At 49.0% G+C, this 16,601-nt stretch overlaps 1 protein-coding gene across 3 annotated transcripts in view; it reads left to right on the top strand.

Annotated features, from left to right (window-relative positions):
* CFAP44 (cilia and flagella associated protein 44) overlaps nucleotides 1-16,601 on the top strand; it is a 110,155-nt gene that overhangs the window by 23,357 nt on the left and 70,197 nt on the right. For 2 of the 3 annotated variants that reach the window (XM_075854697.1, XM_075854699.1), the window contains exons 13-15: nucleotides 3,067-3,276; nucleotides 4,285-4,395; nucleotides 4,710-4,862. In XM_075854697.1, coding sequence (XP_075710812.1) covers nucleotides 3,067-3,276; nucleotides 4,285-4,395; nucleotides 4,710-4,862 — 474 coding nt within the window. The remainder of the gene's footprint in view (nucleotides 1-3,066; nucleotides 3,277-4,284; nucleotides 4,396-4,709; nucleotides 4,863-16,601) is intronic. The other variant, XM_075854698.1, reaches the window with a different exon arrangement.

The raw sequence follows: 16,601 nt of genomic DNA on the forward strand, positions 1-16,601 counted from the left end.
TCTGCGCGTGCCCGCCCGCCCAGCCTATGCATCTTTTCACTGTGAACGCGCCTATGCATGTTCACAGTGAAAAAAGTGAAGAGGGACGGCACCCGCGGACTAGAAAGGTACAGTGACCTCTGTACTTTTAGTTCTTCCCCTATCAAAGCCTACACATAGTAGGCTTTGATAGGGAATTATACAACACGATGCAGCACACGGGTCGCATGCAGCCCTTGAGGCTGTTATCTGCGGCCCGCGGGACACCGTGCACTGTTTAACAACTGGTTCCCGACCGCTGGCTGTATTTTTACGGCCAGCAGTCAGGGACGGGTCCTTAAAACCCGAGCCATAGACTTTCTACGGCTCGGGTTTTAACTTGCTGCCCGCGCGATCGGGCAGCTGAATGTCGGGTCTCCGGCTGTCAGTGACTGCCGGGGACCCTGAGGAGAGGATAGAGGCAGCTTTAGCTGCTTCTGTCTTCTCTGATCACTTGTACACAGCGCTGAATGCGCTGTCTCTATTCCTCCCGGTATCATGTGACAGGTCACATGATCGCCGGGTGCCGTTAGTGGCAGACTGTTGCTGGGTCTTACTAGACCCAGCACAGCCCTATTAGTGACAATCGTCACTATGAGAGGGCTGATTTCCCCTGTAACTGGGGCTGCTGTGCAGCTCCAGTTACAGTGGAAAGACATGGTGTAAAAGAAAGAAAAAAAATATATAAAGTTCCCCAAAGGTCTTTTTTGACCTTAGAGGGACAGACAATAGTAATAAAAAAATAGTAAAGTAAAGTGCAAAAAAAAATACAATAATAAATACACATAAAATACCCACCCCAAAATAAAAACGTTCCCCCCGCCAATCATTGTTGTAACGCTAGCGCTGACCCAATTACCCTAATATAGACATGTAATATATAAAAATTTACGGTAGACAATGACGATCACAAATAAAAGGTCTATTTTAGGGTAAAACTATGTTATTACCAAAAAAAAATAGCTGAAACGTAAAAAAGCTTTTTTTTTACTAATATTTTCAAACTTTATGAAAGAAAATTCTAAAATTGCAAAAAAGGTGTGTATAAAAATGATAAAAAAAGAAACCTGCATAGTCTACGGAAAAAACGTCGCAAAAATCACGTCGTTAGCCCAACAAATAAAAAAGTTATAGCCATTTAACTAACGCGTGCTAAAAAGGGCTAAACGGTGTCTGGTCCTGAAGGCGCAAAATAGCCCGGTCCTGAACTGGTTAAGATCTTCTGGGGTCCTGTATCTAGGCCTACATTGTTAGGGTATGTTCACACGAGGGCGTCCATAACGGCTGAAATTACGGGGATGTTTCCGCCTGGTTTTTTTTTAAGCGGAAACAGCGTAGCAAAACTTGTAAAAAACGGCCCGAAAATGCGTACCATTGATTTCAATGGGAGGCGTCGGCGTCTTTTTCCCGCGAGCAGTAAAACTGCCTCGTGGGAAAAAGAAGCGACATGCTCCATCTTCGGGCGTTTACGCCTCTGACCTCCCATTGACTTCAATGGGAGGCAGAGAAAGCGTATTTCCGTTGTTTTATGCCCGCGGCGCTCAATTGCCGTGGGCGAAAAACATGACGAAAAACGCAGCAAAAAAAGCCGCAAAAACAACGCCAAAAAGGCTGCGATAAACGCCGCGAAAAACATCGCAAATAAAGCCGCGAAAAAAGAGGCAAAAAACGCCACGAAAAACGACAGGAAAAACGCCATGAAAGACGCAACGAAAAACGCAGAAAAAAAAACCGCAAACAGCGACGCAAAAAAAAGAGGCGAAAAACGACGCAAAAAAGGCTACGATAAACGCCACGGAAAACGTTGCGAAAAACATCGCGGAAAAAGCCGCAAACAAAGAGGCAAAGAACGCAGTGAAAAACTACTGGGAAAACGCCACGAAAGACGCAACCAAAAACACAGCAAAAATAGCCGCAAACAACGATGCAAAAAAAGAAACGATACGAAAAAGGCTACGATAAACGCAACATAAAACACAGCAAAAAAAGACGCAAACAAACAAGCAAAAAATGCCAAGATAAACGAAGCGAAAAACGGCCCGAACAAAGCGGCAAACAAAACCGCAAACAGCGCACAAAAAACTCCGGGAAAAATGACGCAAAAATCAACGTGCAGGGAGAGGTAAATCTGCCGCAAACTTCAAGACAGAATTTTGAGGCAGATATTCCTCCGGCAAAAAAACTCTGTGTGAACATGGCCTTAGTGGAGAGAGACGTGAGATAGAGGAGGGTGGGCGAGGGTTAGGGTGAGGGTTAGGGTGAGGGTGGACGAGGGTGAGGGGAGACACGAAGAGGTTTATAGACCTGAAAAGAGAAATAAAACATAATGGGGGGAGAACGGTCACCATCCTTCAAGAATGTCAGCAAGGAGACAATCCAGTGAAGGAGGTCAGCGGGGAGGAGCAAGGACAGCTCACATGAACTCTTGGAAGCTACGTGCACGCTCATTGCAGCCTGCAATGAGCGTGCACGGGAAAAAAGTTTCATAACAAGGAAAGATCAACAAACCAGAGCTGAACTGCATGTAAACAAACCGTGCTAAATTCAAAGAAGAAATGTGCTAAGTAGAATTTTTTTAAAAAATAATGCTTTATTTAGGTTGTCTGTATAAGGGGTAATGTATGACACAGTTTTTGAAAAAATGTTGGTATCTCGGACAACCCCTTTAAGTTCCCGGGATCCCCTACAGATGAGATTGTTGGGGTGTTTTCACCCTCTTGAATTACTGTTAGTAATAATGATAATAATAATAAATAATAGAATACTGACATATGTCCAGCAGGTGGCGCTGCAGAGAGCTCCAATTCTTCCATGACAAGGAGATCGTCTCCAGACTCCTTCCTGTCTTCAGACTCATTCGCCAGTGTAGTATGGGTCTGACCCTATTTCTTTACAGTGAGGGCAGATCACAGTGATAATTCCCTGTCTCTTCCTAGCGCTCAATAGTTCCCGAATCGTTGCCTTATTCTTAACTTCTTGTCGCATCAGGAGCTTCTACCCGTGCGCCAGTCTCAGGCTTCTATTGATCGTCTATCCTCTGTTCTGCAGGTTAATCCAAAAGGCGGCTTGTTTGCAGTGGGATTTGAAGACGGGGTTGTTCGTATCCTGGAAGTTTACAATGCCACGGGCATGAGGCTCATGGCAGGACGAGGCAGCACCCGCGATGCCGCAGTAAACCTGAAACAAGCCTTCAAACCGCACAACGCTCCAGTCACGGCATTGGCATATGAGCGCAACGGAGAGATCCTCGCCACTGGGGTAAAATCTGGTTGCTGCTTGAAGTTCATCATAGACACACGCTTAACAGTTTAGCTACGATCCCTGAATGTACTTCGCTCTGCTACACTGCATTGTGGAAGATGTAGCTGTTTCTCTTTCGACATGAAATAGTGCATCTCCCACAATGCATCACATCAGAGCTGGATATGCACAGACACTGAATCTAGCATGGTTTAGCAGTGAGATGTGACGTTCAGCTTCCTCTAGAAGAAAAGATACAGAAATGTAAATGCAGCTCTTGATGTGACTGGAGTATAAGACATGATATAAGGTGAAGAAGACCTGTCCGCTCTCCTGACTTGTCTGTTTTAGTAAATACTTGCATTCTTCATCAAATAACAATTCAGGAAAATCTGTTCTTAGAACTCTGCGTTGAGACATTACTCAATTATTCCTCCTGGAATTGTATGAATAAATGGACAAATTAGCTTTTCCTTTCCCCTTTGTCAATAGGGGGCGTCTGACACCGACAGCACTGATTGGACTGTGTAGGGACACGCCCCATTGACAAAAAGAATGGTAACACCTAGTTGTTAAGTTATGCATAGATTTCCAGGAGGAATAACAGAGGTACAGCATAATTCAGAGTTCTAAGAAAAGATGTTCCAGAATTATCTCATGGGGAATCCAATTATTTTCTAAAACAGACATGCCAGGAAAGGTGTCAGGATGCCGAGTAGTCCCCCTGCTGGCCCACTATCTTTACCCCCATATCTGAGTCTCAGCTGCCATCTTTGGGACATAATTAATATTGATAATTGTTACCAGCACTTAAAGGCGTTGTCCAGGAATGTGAAACACATGGCTTCTCTCTTCTAAAAAAGGCGCCACCCCAGTCTATGGTTGTGTGTGGTATTGCAGCTCAGCTCCATTAGAGCGGCCATGCTGATCTAATCCTCGATCACACTTTTAATTACAACATCAAACATGATCCCTCTAGAAATCCCGATCTATTCACCTGTAATAACCGACCCCATTACCTTACAGAGCATGGACAGAACCGTCTTCTTCTTCGCTGTCGGAGACGTCTATGAACCCATGGGATTTGTACGTCTTCCAGGAGCGGTCAGAGAATTGCACTGGTCTCCCCCCTCACACGTGAGTAGTGGGACAGTCCGTAATGAGTTGTGATGTTCTCCCCTCACAGGGTTATATATTATCAGACCCTTTCTTCATACTCACTGGATAGACCTATAAAAACTCCACCCCATGGACAGCGACATCCCCAAACCCTCATTTAAAGGGGAAATGCCAATATGATATATCGTAGATACGTGTCACGAGATCACGTCAGTAACTGAGCTCGGACCACCACTGCATCCGTCATTGCAACCTATGGGGCCCCTGGATCGGCCCAATGGATCTTCACTCGTGGTCCACCCTGTTTACTGTGGTTTGTTCCCTTGTTGCAGGAGCAGAGCGCGCTGCTGGTTCTCTGTGAGAATGGATTCGCCGTTCAGATCCCGGCCCCGGCACCGGAGAAAATGGACCTGGTTTTATCATATGAAATCTTCAATCTCCCTCTAAGTTACTTCAGATTCAGTAGCATCAAGTCAAAGATTGAGGTAAAAACACGGCACAGATCCGGCAGCCACATTATACACACATTACACCCACCCTACAGATCCGGCAGCCACATTATACACACATTACACCCACACTACAGATCCGGCAGCCACATTATACACACATTACACCCACCCTACAGATCCGGCAGCCACATTATACACACATTACACCCACCCTACAGATCCGGCAGCCACATTATACACACATTACACCCACCCTACAGATCCGGCAGCCACATTATACACACATTACACCCACCCTACAGATCCGGCAGCCACATTATACACACATTACACCAACCCTACAGATCCGGCAGCCACATTATACACATATTACACCCACCCTACAGATCCGGCAGCCACATTATACACACATTACACCCACCCTACAGATCCGGCAGCCACATTATACACATATTACACCCACCCTACAGATCCGGCAGCCACATTATACACACATTACACCCACCCTACAGATCCGGCAGCCACATTATACACATATTACACCCACCCTACAGATCCGGCAGCCACATTATACACACATTACACCCACCCTACAGATCCGGCAGCCACATTATACACACATTACACCCACCCTACAGATCCGGCAGCCACATTATACACACATTACACCCACCCTGCAGATCCGGCAGCCACATTATACACATATTACACCCACCCTGCAGATCCGGCAGCCACATTATACACACATTACACCCGCCCTACAGATCCGGCAGCCACATTATACACATATTACACCCGCCCTACAGATCCGGCAGCCACATTATACACATATTACACCCGCCCTACAGATCCGGCAGCCACATTATACACACATTACACCCACCCTACAGATCCGGCAGCCACATTATACATATATTACACCCACCCTGCAGATCCGGCAGCCATATTATACACATATTACACCCACCCTGCAGATCCGGCAGCCACATTATACATATATTACACCCACTCTACAGATCCGGCAGCCACATTATACACACATTACACCCACCCTACAGATCCGGCAGCCACATTATACACATATTACACCCACCCTGCAGATCCGGCAGCCACATTATACACATATTACACCCGCCCTACAGATCCGGCAGCCACATTATACACACATTACGCCCGCCCTGCAGATCAGGCAGCCACATTATACACACATTACACCCACCCTACAGATCCGGCAGCCACATTATACACACATTAGACCCACCCTGCAGATCCGGCAGCCACATTATACACACATTAGACCCACCCTGCAGATCCAGCAGCCACATTATACACATATTACACCCACCCTACAGATCCGGCAGCCACATTATACACATATTACACCCACCCTGCAGATCCGGCAGCCACATTATACACACATTAGACCCACCCTGCAGATCCGGCAGCCACATTATACACACATTAGACCCACCCTGCAGATCCAGCAGCCACATTATACACATATTACACCCACCCTACAGATCCGGCAGCCACATTATACACATATTACACCCACCCTGCAGATCCGGCAGCCACATTATACACATATTACACACGCCCTGCAGATCAGGCAGCCACATTATACACACATTACACCCGCCCTGCAGATCCGGCAGCCACATTATACACACATTACACCCACCCTGCAGATCCGGCAGCCACATTATACACATATTACACCCACCCTGCAGATCCGGCAGCCACATTATACACATATTACACCCACCCTGCAGATCCGGCAGCCACATTATACACACATCACACCCACCCTGCAGATCCGGCAGCCACATTATACACACATTACACCCACCCTGCAGATCCGGCAGCCACATTATACACACATTACACCCGCCCTGCAGATCCGGCAGCCACATTATACACATATTACACCCACCCTACAGATCCGGCAGCCACATTATACACACATTACACCCAGCCTACAGATCCGGCAGCCACATTATACACACATTACACCCACCCTACAGATCCGGCAGCCACATTATACACATATTACGCCCACCCTGCAGATCCGGCAGCCACATTATACACACATTACGCCCGCCCTGCAGATCCGGCAGCCACATTATACACACATTACACCCACCCTGCAGATCCGGCAGCCACATTATACACATATTACACCCGCCCTGCAGATCCGGCAGCCACATTATACACACATTAGACCCACCCTACAGATCCGGCAGCCACATTATACACACATTACACCCACCCTACAGATCCGGCAGCCACATTATACACATATTACACCCACCCTACAGATCCGGCAGCCACATTATACACACATTACACCCACCCTACAGATCCGGCAGCCACATTATACACATATTACACTCACCCTGCAGATCCGGCAGCCACATTATACACATATTACACCCACCCTGCAGATCCAGCAGCCACATTATACACATATTACAGCCACCCTGCAGATCTGGCAGCCACATTATACACACATTACACCCACCCTACAGATCCGGCAGCCACATTATACACATATTACACCCACCCTACAGATCCGGCAGCCACATTATACATATATTACACCCGCCCTACAGATCCGGCAGCCACATTATACACATATTACACCCACCCTACAGATCCGGCAGCCACATTATACACATATTACACCCACCCTGCACATCCGACAGCCACATTATACACACATTAGACCCACCCTATAGATCCGGCAGCCACATTATACACACATTACACCCACTGTAAAGGATCTGCCAGGCACTACGTCTGTGGAGACTCCCAGGGTTAATCAGTCGACACCTGAGGCCAGACCTCTTAGACTGACACCGGCTCCCACCAATCAGGGTGGCAGGCTCAGGAGTGGGAGAGCCTATCGCGGCCTGGTCAGTCAGAGTTAGCTCCGCCCCCTGTCCATTTATACCTGCAGTTTTCTCTTCCTCATTGCTTGTTATTCTTTTGGATTCCTGGCCCCACTGCTGCTTGCTCCAGCCTGCTTCTGCCGTGCTTCTGCCTTGCTGCAGTTCTCCTTGACTTGACTTGCTTTGCTTTGCTTTGCTTTGCCCCTGGCTTGCTTCTGTCTCCGTGCCCGCTCGGGTTACTCACTTCGTCCTGGTCCTGACTGTTCGTTCGCCGCTCCGTTTCCTCGTGGCGTTCCGTGGCTACTGCCCCTTCCCTTGCGTGTTCCCTGTTTGTTTTCCTGTGCACTTAGACAGCGTAGGGACCGCCGCCCAGTTGTACCTCGTCGCCTAGGGCGGGTCGTTGCAAGTAGGCAGGGACAGGGCGGTGGGTAGATTAGGGCTCACTTTCCCTTCACCTCCTTCCTGCCATCACAGAATAACAAGCCCTTACCTAGTCTACCATTTCTCCTACGCTGTCGCTATCATGGACCCCCTTGAGACCCTGACCCAGCAGATGCAGGGCCTCTCCCTACAGGTCCAGGCCCTGGCCCAAAGGGTTGGGCGCACCACCTCACCTCTAGAACCCGACCTCAAGTTACCTGACCGGTTTTCAGGGGACCGTAAGACGTTTCTCTCCTTCCGGGAGAGTTGCAGACTGTATTTCCGCCTAAAGCCCCACTCCTCAGGTTCCGAGAACCAGCGGGTGGGTATCATCATATCCCGACTCCAGGAAGGGCCCCAAGAGTGGGCCTTCTCCTTGGCTCCTGACGCCCCTGAACTTTCCTCTGTTGATCGTTTTTTCTCTGCCCTCGGACTCATTTACGACGAGACTGACAGGACTGCTTTAGCCGAGAGTCAGCTGGTGACCTTACGTCAGGGTAGGAGACCGGTTGAGGAATACTGTTCTGATTTTAGGAAGTGGTGCGTAGCTTCTCAGTGGAACGATCCGGCCCTAAGGTGCCAGTTTAGGTTAGGATTATCTGACGCCCTGAAGGATCTGCTGGTTAGCTACCCCTCGTCTGACTCTCTTGACCAGGTTATGGCCCTAGCAGTACGACTTGACCGACGTCTCAGGGAACGTCAGCTAGAACGCTTCAGTGTGCTCCCCTCTGACTTTTCTGCGATCCCCCCCGAGGTCCCGCCTCCTCGCCCCTCCACGGAGGACTCGGAGGTACCTATGCAACTCGGGGCCTCCATGTCCCCTCGACAACGTAGGGAGTATCGCAGAATGAACGGTCTCTGCTTCTACTGTGGGGACGACAAGCATCTACTGAACACCTGTCCCAGGCGCAAGAATAAGAAGCCGGAAAACTTCCGCGCCTAAGTGATCATCGGGGAGGTCACTTGGGCGCACAGGTATTTCCCGTTAATGTGAAACGCAATAAAATTTTGCTTCCCTTTCAGGTCTCGTTTGCTGGCCGGTCTGCCACGGGCAGTGCTTTCGTGGATTCTGGCTCATCTGCTAATATCATGTCTGTGGAATTTGCTATGTCTCTAAAGATGCCTTGTATTGATTTACCTTATCCTATCCCTGTAGTAGGAATCGACTCTACTCCCCTTGCTAATGGTTATTTTACTCAGCATACTCCTGTTTTTGAACTCCTGGTTGGCTCCATGCATTTGGAGCAGTGCTCTGTACTGGTAATGCAGGGATTATCGTCTGATCTGGTTTTAGGCCTTCCCTGGTTGCAGTTGCATAATCCCACGTTTGATTGGAATACTGGGGATCTCACCAAATGGGGTAATGAATGTCTTATGTCATGTCTTTCGGTTAACTCTATTTCTCCCCGGGAGGAGGTAAACACGCTTCCTGAGTTTGTTCAGGACTTCGCCGATGTGTTTTCTAAGGAGGCCTCCGAGGTGTTGCCCCCTCATAGAGATTACGATTGCGCTATCGATTTGGTGCCTGGTGCCAAGCTTCCTAAAGGTAGGATATTTAATCTTTCATGTCCTGAACGTGAAGCCATGAGGGTGTATATCCAAGAATGCCTGGCCAAGGGTTTCATTCGCCCCTCGACTTCTCCTGTAGGTGCTGGCTTCTTCTTCGTGGGGAAGAAGGATGGTGGTCTTAGGCCGTGCATTGATTATCGTAACCTGAATAAGGTCACTGTAAGGAACCAGTACCCACTTCCTTTGATTCCGGATCTTTTTAATCAGGTTCAGGGAGCCCAATGGTTTTCTAAGTTCGATCTACGGGGGGCATATAACCTTATCCGCATCAAAGAGGGGGATGAGTGGAAAACTGCGTTCAACACACCCGAGGGTCATTTCGAATACCTGGTCATGCCCTTTGGGTTGTGTAACGCCCCTGCTGTCTTCCAGAATTTTATTAATGAAATCCTGAGAGAGTACCTGGGTAATTTTCTTGTTGTGTACCTTGATGACATACTGGTGTTTTCCAAGGACTGGTCCTCTCACGTGGAGCATGTCAGGAAGGTGCTCCAGGTCCTTCGGGAGAATAATCTGTTTGCTAAGACTGAAAAATGTGTCTTTGGGGTACAGGAGATACCATTTTTAGGGCAAATCCTCACTCCTCATGAATTCCGCATGGACCCTGCCAAGGTTCAAGCTGTGGCGGAATGGGTCCAACCTGCCTCCCTTAAGGCGTTACAGTGTTTTTTAGGGTTCGCCAACTATTACAGGAGATTTATTGCCAACTTCTCGGTCGTCGCTAAGCCTCTTACGGACCTTACCCGCAAGGGTGCTGATGTCCTCCATTGGCCCCCTGAGGCCGTCCAGGCCTTTGAGACTCTCAAGAAGTGCTTTATCTCGGCCCCCGTGCTGATTCAGCCCAACCAAGAGGAGCCATTTATTGTGGAGGTTGACGCTTCCGAGGTGGGAGTGGGGGCCGTCTTGTCCCAGGGTACCAGCTCCCTCACCCATCTCCGCCCCTGTGCTTACTTCTCTAGGAAGTTTTCGCCCACGGAGAGTAACTATGATATTGGCAACCGCGAACTTCTAGCCATTAAATGGGCTTTTGAGGAGTGGCGGCACTTCCTGGAGGGGGCCAGACACCAGGTAACGGTCCTTACGGATCACAAGAATCTGGTTTTCCTAGAATCGGCCCGGAGGCTTAATCCTAGACAAGCTCGGTGGGCACTATTCTTTACCAGATTTAATTTCTTGGTTACCTATAGGGCTGGGTCCAAGAATATTAAGGCTGATGCTCTGTCACGTAGTTTCATGGCCAATCCTCCTTCCGAGAAGGATCCCGCTTGTATTTTACCCCCTGGTATAATCGTCTCTGCCACGGATTCTGATTTAGCTTCTGATATCGCGGCTGATCAGGGTGCAGCTCCCGGGAACGTCCCTGGGGACAAACTGTTTGTTCCCCTGCAATACCGGCTGAGGGTACTCAGGGAAAACCATGACTCCGCTCTATCTGGTCATCCTGGCATCTTGGGCACCAAACACCTCATTACCAGAAACTATTGGTGGCCTGGGTTGCCTAAAGATGTTAGGGCTTACGTCGCCGCTTGTGAGGTTTGCGCTAGGTCCAAAACCCCTAGGTCCCGACCTGCGGGCCTACTACGTCCCTTGCCCATTCCCCAGAGACCTTGGACCCATATCTCCATGGATTTTATCACCGATTTGCCTCCATCTCAGGGCAAGTCGGTGGTGTGGGTGGTAGTCGACCGCTTCAGCAAGATGTGCCACTTTGTGCCCCTTAAGAAGCTACCTAACGCCAAGACGTTAGCTTCTTTGTTTGTGAAACACATCCTGCGTCTCCATGGGGCCCCAGTCAATATCGTTTCGGACAGAGGGGTACAATTTGTTTCCTTATTTTGGAGAGCCTTTTGTAAAAAGTTGGAGATTGATCTGTCCTTCTCCTCCGCCTTCCATCCCGAAACTAATGGCCAAACGGAAAGGACCAACCAATCCCTGGAACAATATTTAAGGTGTTTCATCTCTGACTGTCAATTCGATTGGGTCTCATTCCTTCCCCTTGCTGAATTTTCCCTGAATAACCGGGTCAGTAACTCGTCAGGGGTCTCCCCGTTTTTCTGTAATTTCGGGTTTAACCCAAGGTTCTCCTCCGTCTCCCCTGGTTGTTCCAATAATCCTGAGGTAGAGGATGTTCATCGGGAACTGTGCACTGTCTGGGCCCAGGTTCAGAAGAACCTAGAGGCGTCCCAGAGCGCACAAAAGATTCAGGCGGATAGTAGACGTTCTGCTAACCCCCGGTTTGTCGTCGGGGATTTGGTCTGGTTGTCGTCCAGGAACTTGCGCCTTAAGGTCCCGTCCAGGAAGTTTGCTCCCCGATTTATTGGGCCTTATAAGGTCATTGAAGTCCTCAACCCTGTATCCTTCCGTCTGGAGCTGCCCCCATCCTTCCGCATACACGACGTCTTTCATGCTTCCCTCCTTAAACGCTGCTCCCCGTCCTGGTCCCCCTCTAGGAAACCTCCTGTTCCCGTTCTCACCCCTGAGGGGGTGGAATTCGAGGTGGCCAAGATTGTGGACAGTAGGATGATCCAGGGCTCCCTCCAGTACCTGGTCCATTGGAGAGGATACGGGCCGGAGGAGAGGACTTGGGTACCTGCTCGAGATGTTCACGCTGGGGTATTGGTCAGGAGGTTCCACCTTCTCTTCCCCACTAAACCGGGTCCTCTTAGTAAGGGTCCGGTGGCCCCTCATAAAAGGGGGAGTACTGTAAAGGATCTGCCAGGCACTACGTCTGTGGAGACTCCCAGGGTTAATCAGTCGACACCTGAGGCCAGACCTCTTAGACTGACACCGGCTCCCACCAATCAGGGTGGCAGGCTCAGGAGTGGGAGAGCCTATCGCGGCCTGGTCAGTCAGAGTTAGCTCCGCCCCCTGTCCATTTATACCTGCAGTTTTCTCTTCCTCATTGCTTGTTATTCTTTTGGATTCCTGGCCCCACTGCTGCTTGCTCCAGCCTGCTTCTGCCGTGCTTCTGCCTTGCTGCAGTTCTCCTTGACTTGACTTGCTTTGCTTTGCTTTGCCCCTGGCTTGCTTCTGTCTCCGTGCCCGCTCGGGTTACTCACTTCGTCCTGGTCCTGACTGTTCGTTCGCCGCTCCGTTTCCTCGTGGCGTTCCGTGGCTACTGCCCCTTCCCTTGCGTGTTCCCTGTTTGTTTTCCTGTGCACTTAGACAGCGTAGGGACCGCCGCCCAGTTGTACCTCGTCGCCTAGGGCGGGTCGTTGCAAGTAGGCAGGGACAGGGCGGTGGGTAGATTAGGGCTCACTTTCCCTTCACCTCCTTCCTGCCATCACACCCACCCTACAGATTCAGCAGCCACATTATACACACATTACACCCACCCTACAGATCCGGCAGCCACATTATACACACATTACACCCACCCTGCAGATCCGGCAGCCACATTATACACATATTACACACACCCTTCAGATCCGGCAACCACATTATACACACATTACACCCACCCTGCAGATCCGGCAGCCACATTATACACACATTACACCCACCCTGCAGATCCGGCAGCCACATTATACACACATTACACCCGCCCTACAGATCCGGCAGCCACATTATACACATATTACACCCGCCCTACAGATCCGGCAGCCACATTATACACACATTACACCCACCCTGCAGATCCAGCAGCCACATTATACACATATTACACCCACCCTGCAGATCCGGCAGCCACATTATACACACATTACACCCACCCTGCAGATCCAGCAGCCACATTATACACATATTACACCCACCCTACAGATCCGGCAGCCACATTATACACATATTTCATCCACCATACAGATCCGGCAGCCACATTATACACATATTACACCCACCCTACAGATCCGGCAGCCACATTATACACACATTACACCCACCCTGCAGATCCGGCAGCCACATTATACACACATTACACCCACCCTGCAGATCCAGCAGCCACATTATACACACATTACACCCACCCTACAGATCCGGCAGCCACATTATACACACATTACACCCACCCTACAGATCCGGCAGCCACATTATACACATATTACACCCACCCTACAGATTCGGCAGCCACATTATACACATATTACACCCACCCTGCAGATCCGGCAGCCACATTATACACACATTACACCCACCCTGCAGATCCGGCAGCCACATTATACACACATTACACCCACCCTACAGATCCGGCAGCCACATTATACATACATTACACCCACCCTACAGATCCGGCAGCCACATTATACACACATTACACCCACCCTGCAGATCCGGCAGCCACATTATACACATATTACACCCACCCTGCAGATCCGGCAGCCACATTATACACATATTACACCCACCCTGCAGATCCGGCAGCCACATTATACACACATTACACCCACCCTACAGATCCGGCAGCCACATTATACACATATTACACCCACCCTACAGATCCGGCAGCCACATTATACACATATTACACCCATCCTACAGATCCGGCAGCCACATTATACACACATTACACCCACCCTGCAGATCCAGCAGCCACATTATACACACATTACACCCACCCTACAGATCCGGCAGCCACATTATACACACATTACACCCACCCTACAGATCCGGCAGCCACATTATACACACATTAGACCCACCCTACAGATCCGGCAGCCACATTATACACACATTAGACCCACCCTACAGATCCGGCAGCCACATTATACACACATTACACCCACCCTGCAGATCCGGCAGCCACATTATACACATATTACACCCGCCCTACAGATCCGGCAGCCACATTATACACACATTACACCCACCCTGCAGATCCGGCAGCCACATTATACACACATTACACCCACCCTGCAGATCCGGCAGCCACATTATACACATATTACACCCACCCTGCAGATCCGGCAGCCACATTATATACACATTACACCCACCCTGCAGATCTGGCAGCCACATTATACACACATTACACCCACCCTGCAGATCCGGCAGCCACATTATACACACATTACACCCACCCTACAGATCCGGCAGCCACATTATACACATATTACACCCACCCTACAGATCCGGCAGCCACATTATACACACATTACACCCACCCTACAGATCCGGCAGCCACATTATACACATATTACATCCACCCTTCAGATCCGGCAGCCACATTATACACATATTACGCGATCTCTGCCTCCCATTGACGTCAATAGGATGTCAGAGATGGAAACGCCTGAAGATAGGGCATGTCACTTTTTTCTGTGAGCGCTTTTTACCGCTGTTTCGATGTGGTTTCCGGGTCAAAAACAGCACCAAAATACTCAGTGTGAACTAGCCCCATTGCGAGGCAGAGGTCACGTTTTTCACGGCGGTTTTTGCCCGCAGCACTTAAAAAACCGCAGCGAAAAACGCGGCAAATATACTGCTGGCAAGTCAAAATCTGCGTCAAAATTCCTGAAGGAATTTTGAGGCAGATTTTCCGCCTACAAAAAACTCCTTTAAGCCTAAGGGTATGTTCACACACTATTTACGGACGTAATTCGGGCCTTTTAGCCCCAAATTACGTCCGAAAATGCGCCTCAATAGCGTCGGCAAACATCTGCCCATTCATTTGAATGGGTCTTACGATGTTCTGTGCCGACGGTCATTTTTTTTACGCCCCGCTGTCAAAAGGCGGGGCGTAAAAAAGACGCCCGCGTCAAAGAAGTGCCTGTCACTTCTTGGGACGTAATTGTAGCCGTTATTCATGGACTCCAATGAAAAGCAGCGCCCATTACGTCCGTAATGGACGCAGCGTTCAAGCGCCTGCACATGCCGTTACGGCTGAAATGATGGGGCTGTTTTCTCCTGAAAACAGCCCCGTAATTTCAGCCGTTACGGACGCTGCCGTGTGAACATACCCTTATTGCCGGGACTTTGATATTGATGACCCTTATTTAGGATAGGTCATCAATATAAGATCGGTGGGGGTCTGACTCTTACCGCCCCCACCAATCAGCTGATTGAAGGGGCTACGGCACTCCGCTGAGCGCTGCAGCCTCTTCATTGCTTACAACACAGTGCCATACATTATGTGGTGGCTGTGCCTGGTACTGCAGCTCAGTCTCATTCACTTGACTAGGACAGCATTGTAAAGAGCAGCAATACAAAGCAATGTAGCTGTTAACCAATAAAGAGGCCTCAATACTCCGCCGCGGCCCCTTCAATCAGCTGATCGGTGGGGGGGAGGGGGGCTGGTAATCAAACCCCTACGATCTAATATTCATGACCTGTCCTAAAGATCGGTCATAAAAGTCCTGCAAAACCCCTTTAAAAGACTCGTTCTGTCCTATGTAAATAAAACGTAACCATTGTATGATGAAAAGTTCTGTAACTCTCTAATATACTTTGTCTTTTAATTCCACTCCTTTTTTAAGATCTCTGCTTTCTGTCAGTGAATGCAAACATTCTTTATATTTAGAGGCTGAAAACCTGCCCTGCTCAAACAGCAGAGGGGTTGTTACAATGTACCAGTGTATGTAAGATCTGTCACCCTGAGGTCCAGGACAACAAAGAGCTTTATGTGGCTGCTGTGTAAAACTCACAAAGGATGACCTAAACTGATGCATTGTAACAAACTGCAGCTGTGTGAGCAGGACGATGCAAAGATCTAAGAATTGGTGAGGAATTGAAGCACAAAGTATATTGGATAGTTGTATAACACTTCAGCCCGAGGTGATTATGCTTAAAGGGGTTAGAAAAACATGGCTACTTTCTACCATAAACAGCACCACACCTTCTATGGAGCTGAGCTGCAATACCAGACGCAACCTATGAACAGGTGTGGCGCTGTTTGCCATGTTTTTCTAAATTCTGGACAACCCCTTTAAGTGAAGTTGATTGTAACCTCTTTGTATTG

Source organism: Rhinoderma darwinii, chromosome 2 (genome assembly GCF_050947455.1).
Source record: "Rhinoderma darwinii isolate aRhiDar2 chromosome 2, aRhiDar2.hap1, whole genome shotgun sequence".
In the NCBI taxonomy this organism is placed as follows: Eukaryota; Metazoa; Chordata; class Amphibia; order Anura; family Rhinodermatidae; genus Rhinoderma; species Rhinoderma darwinii.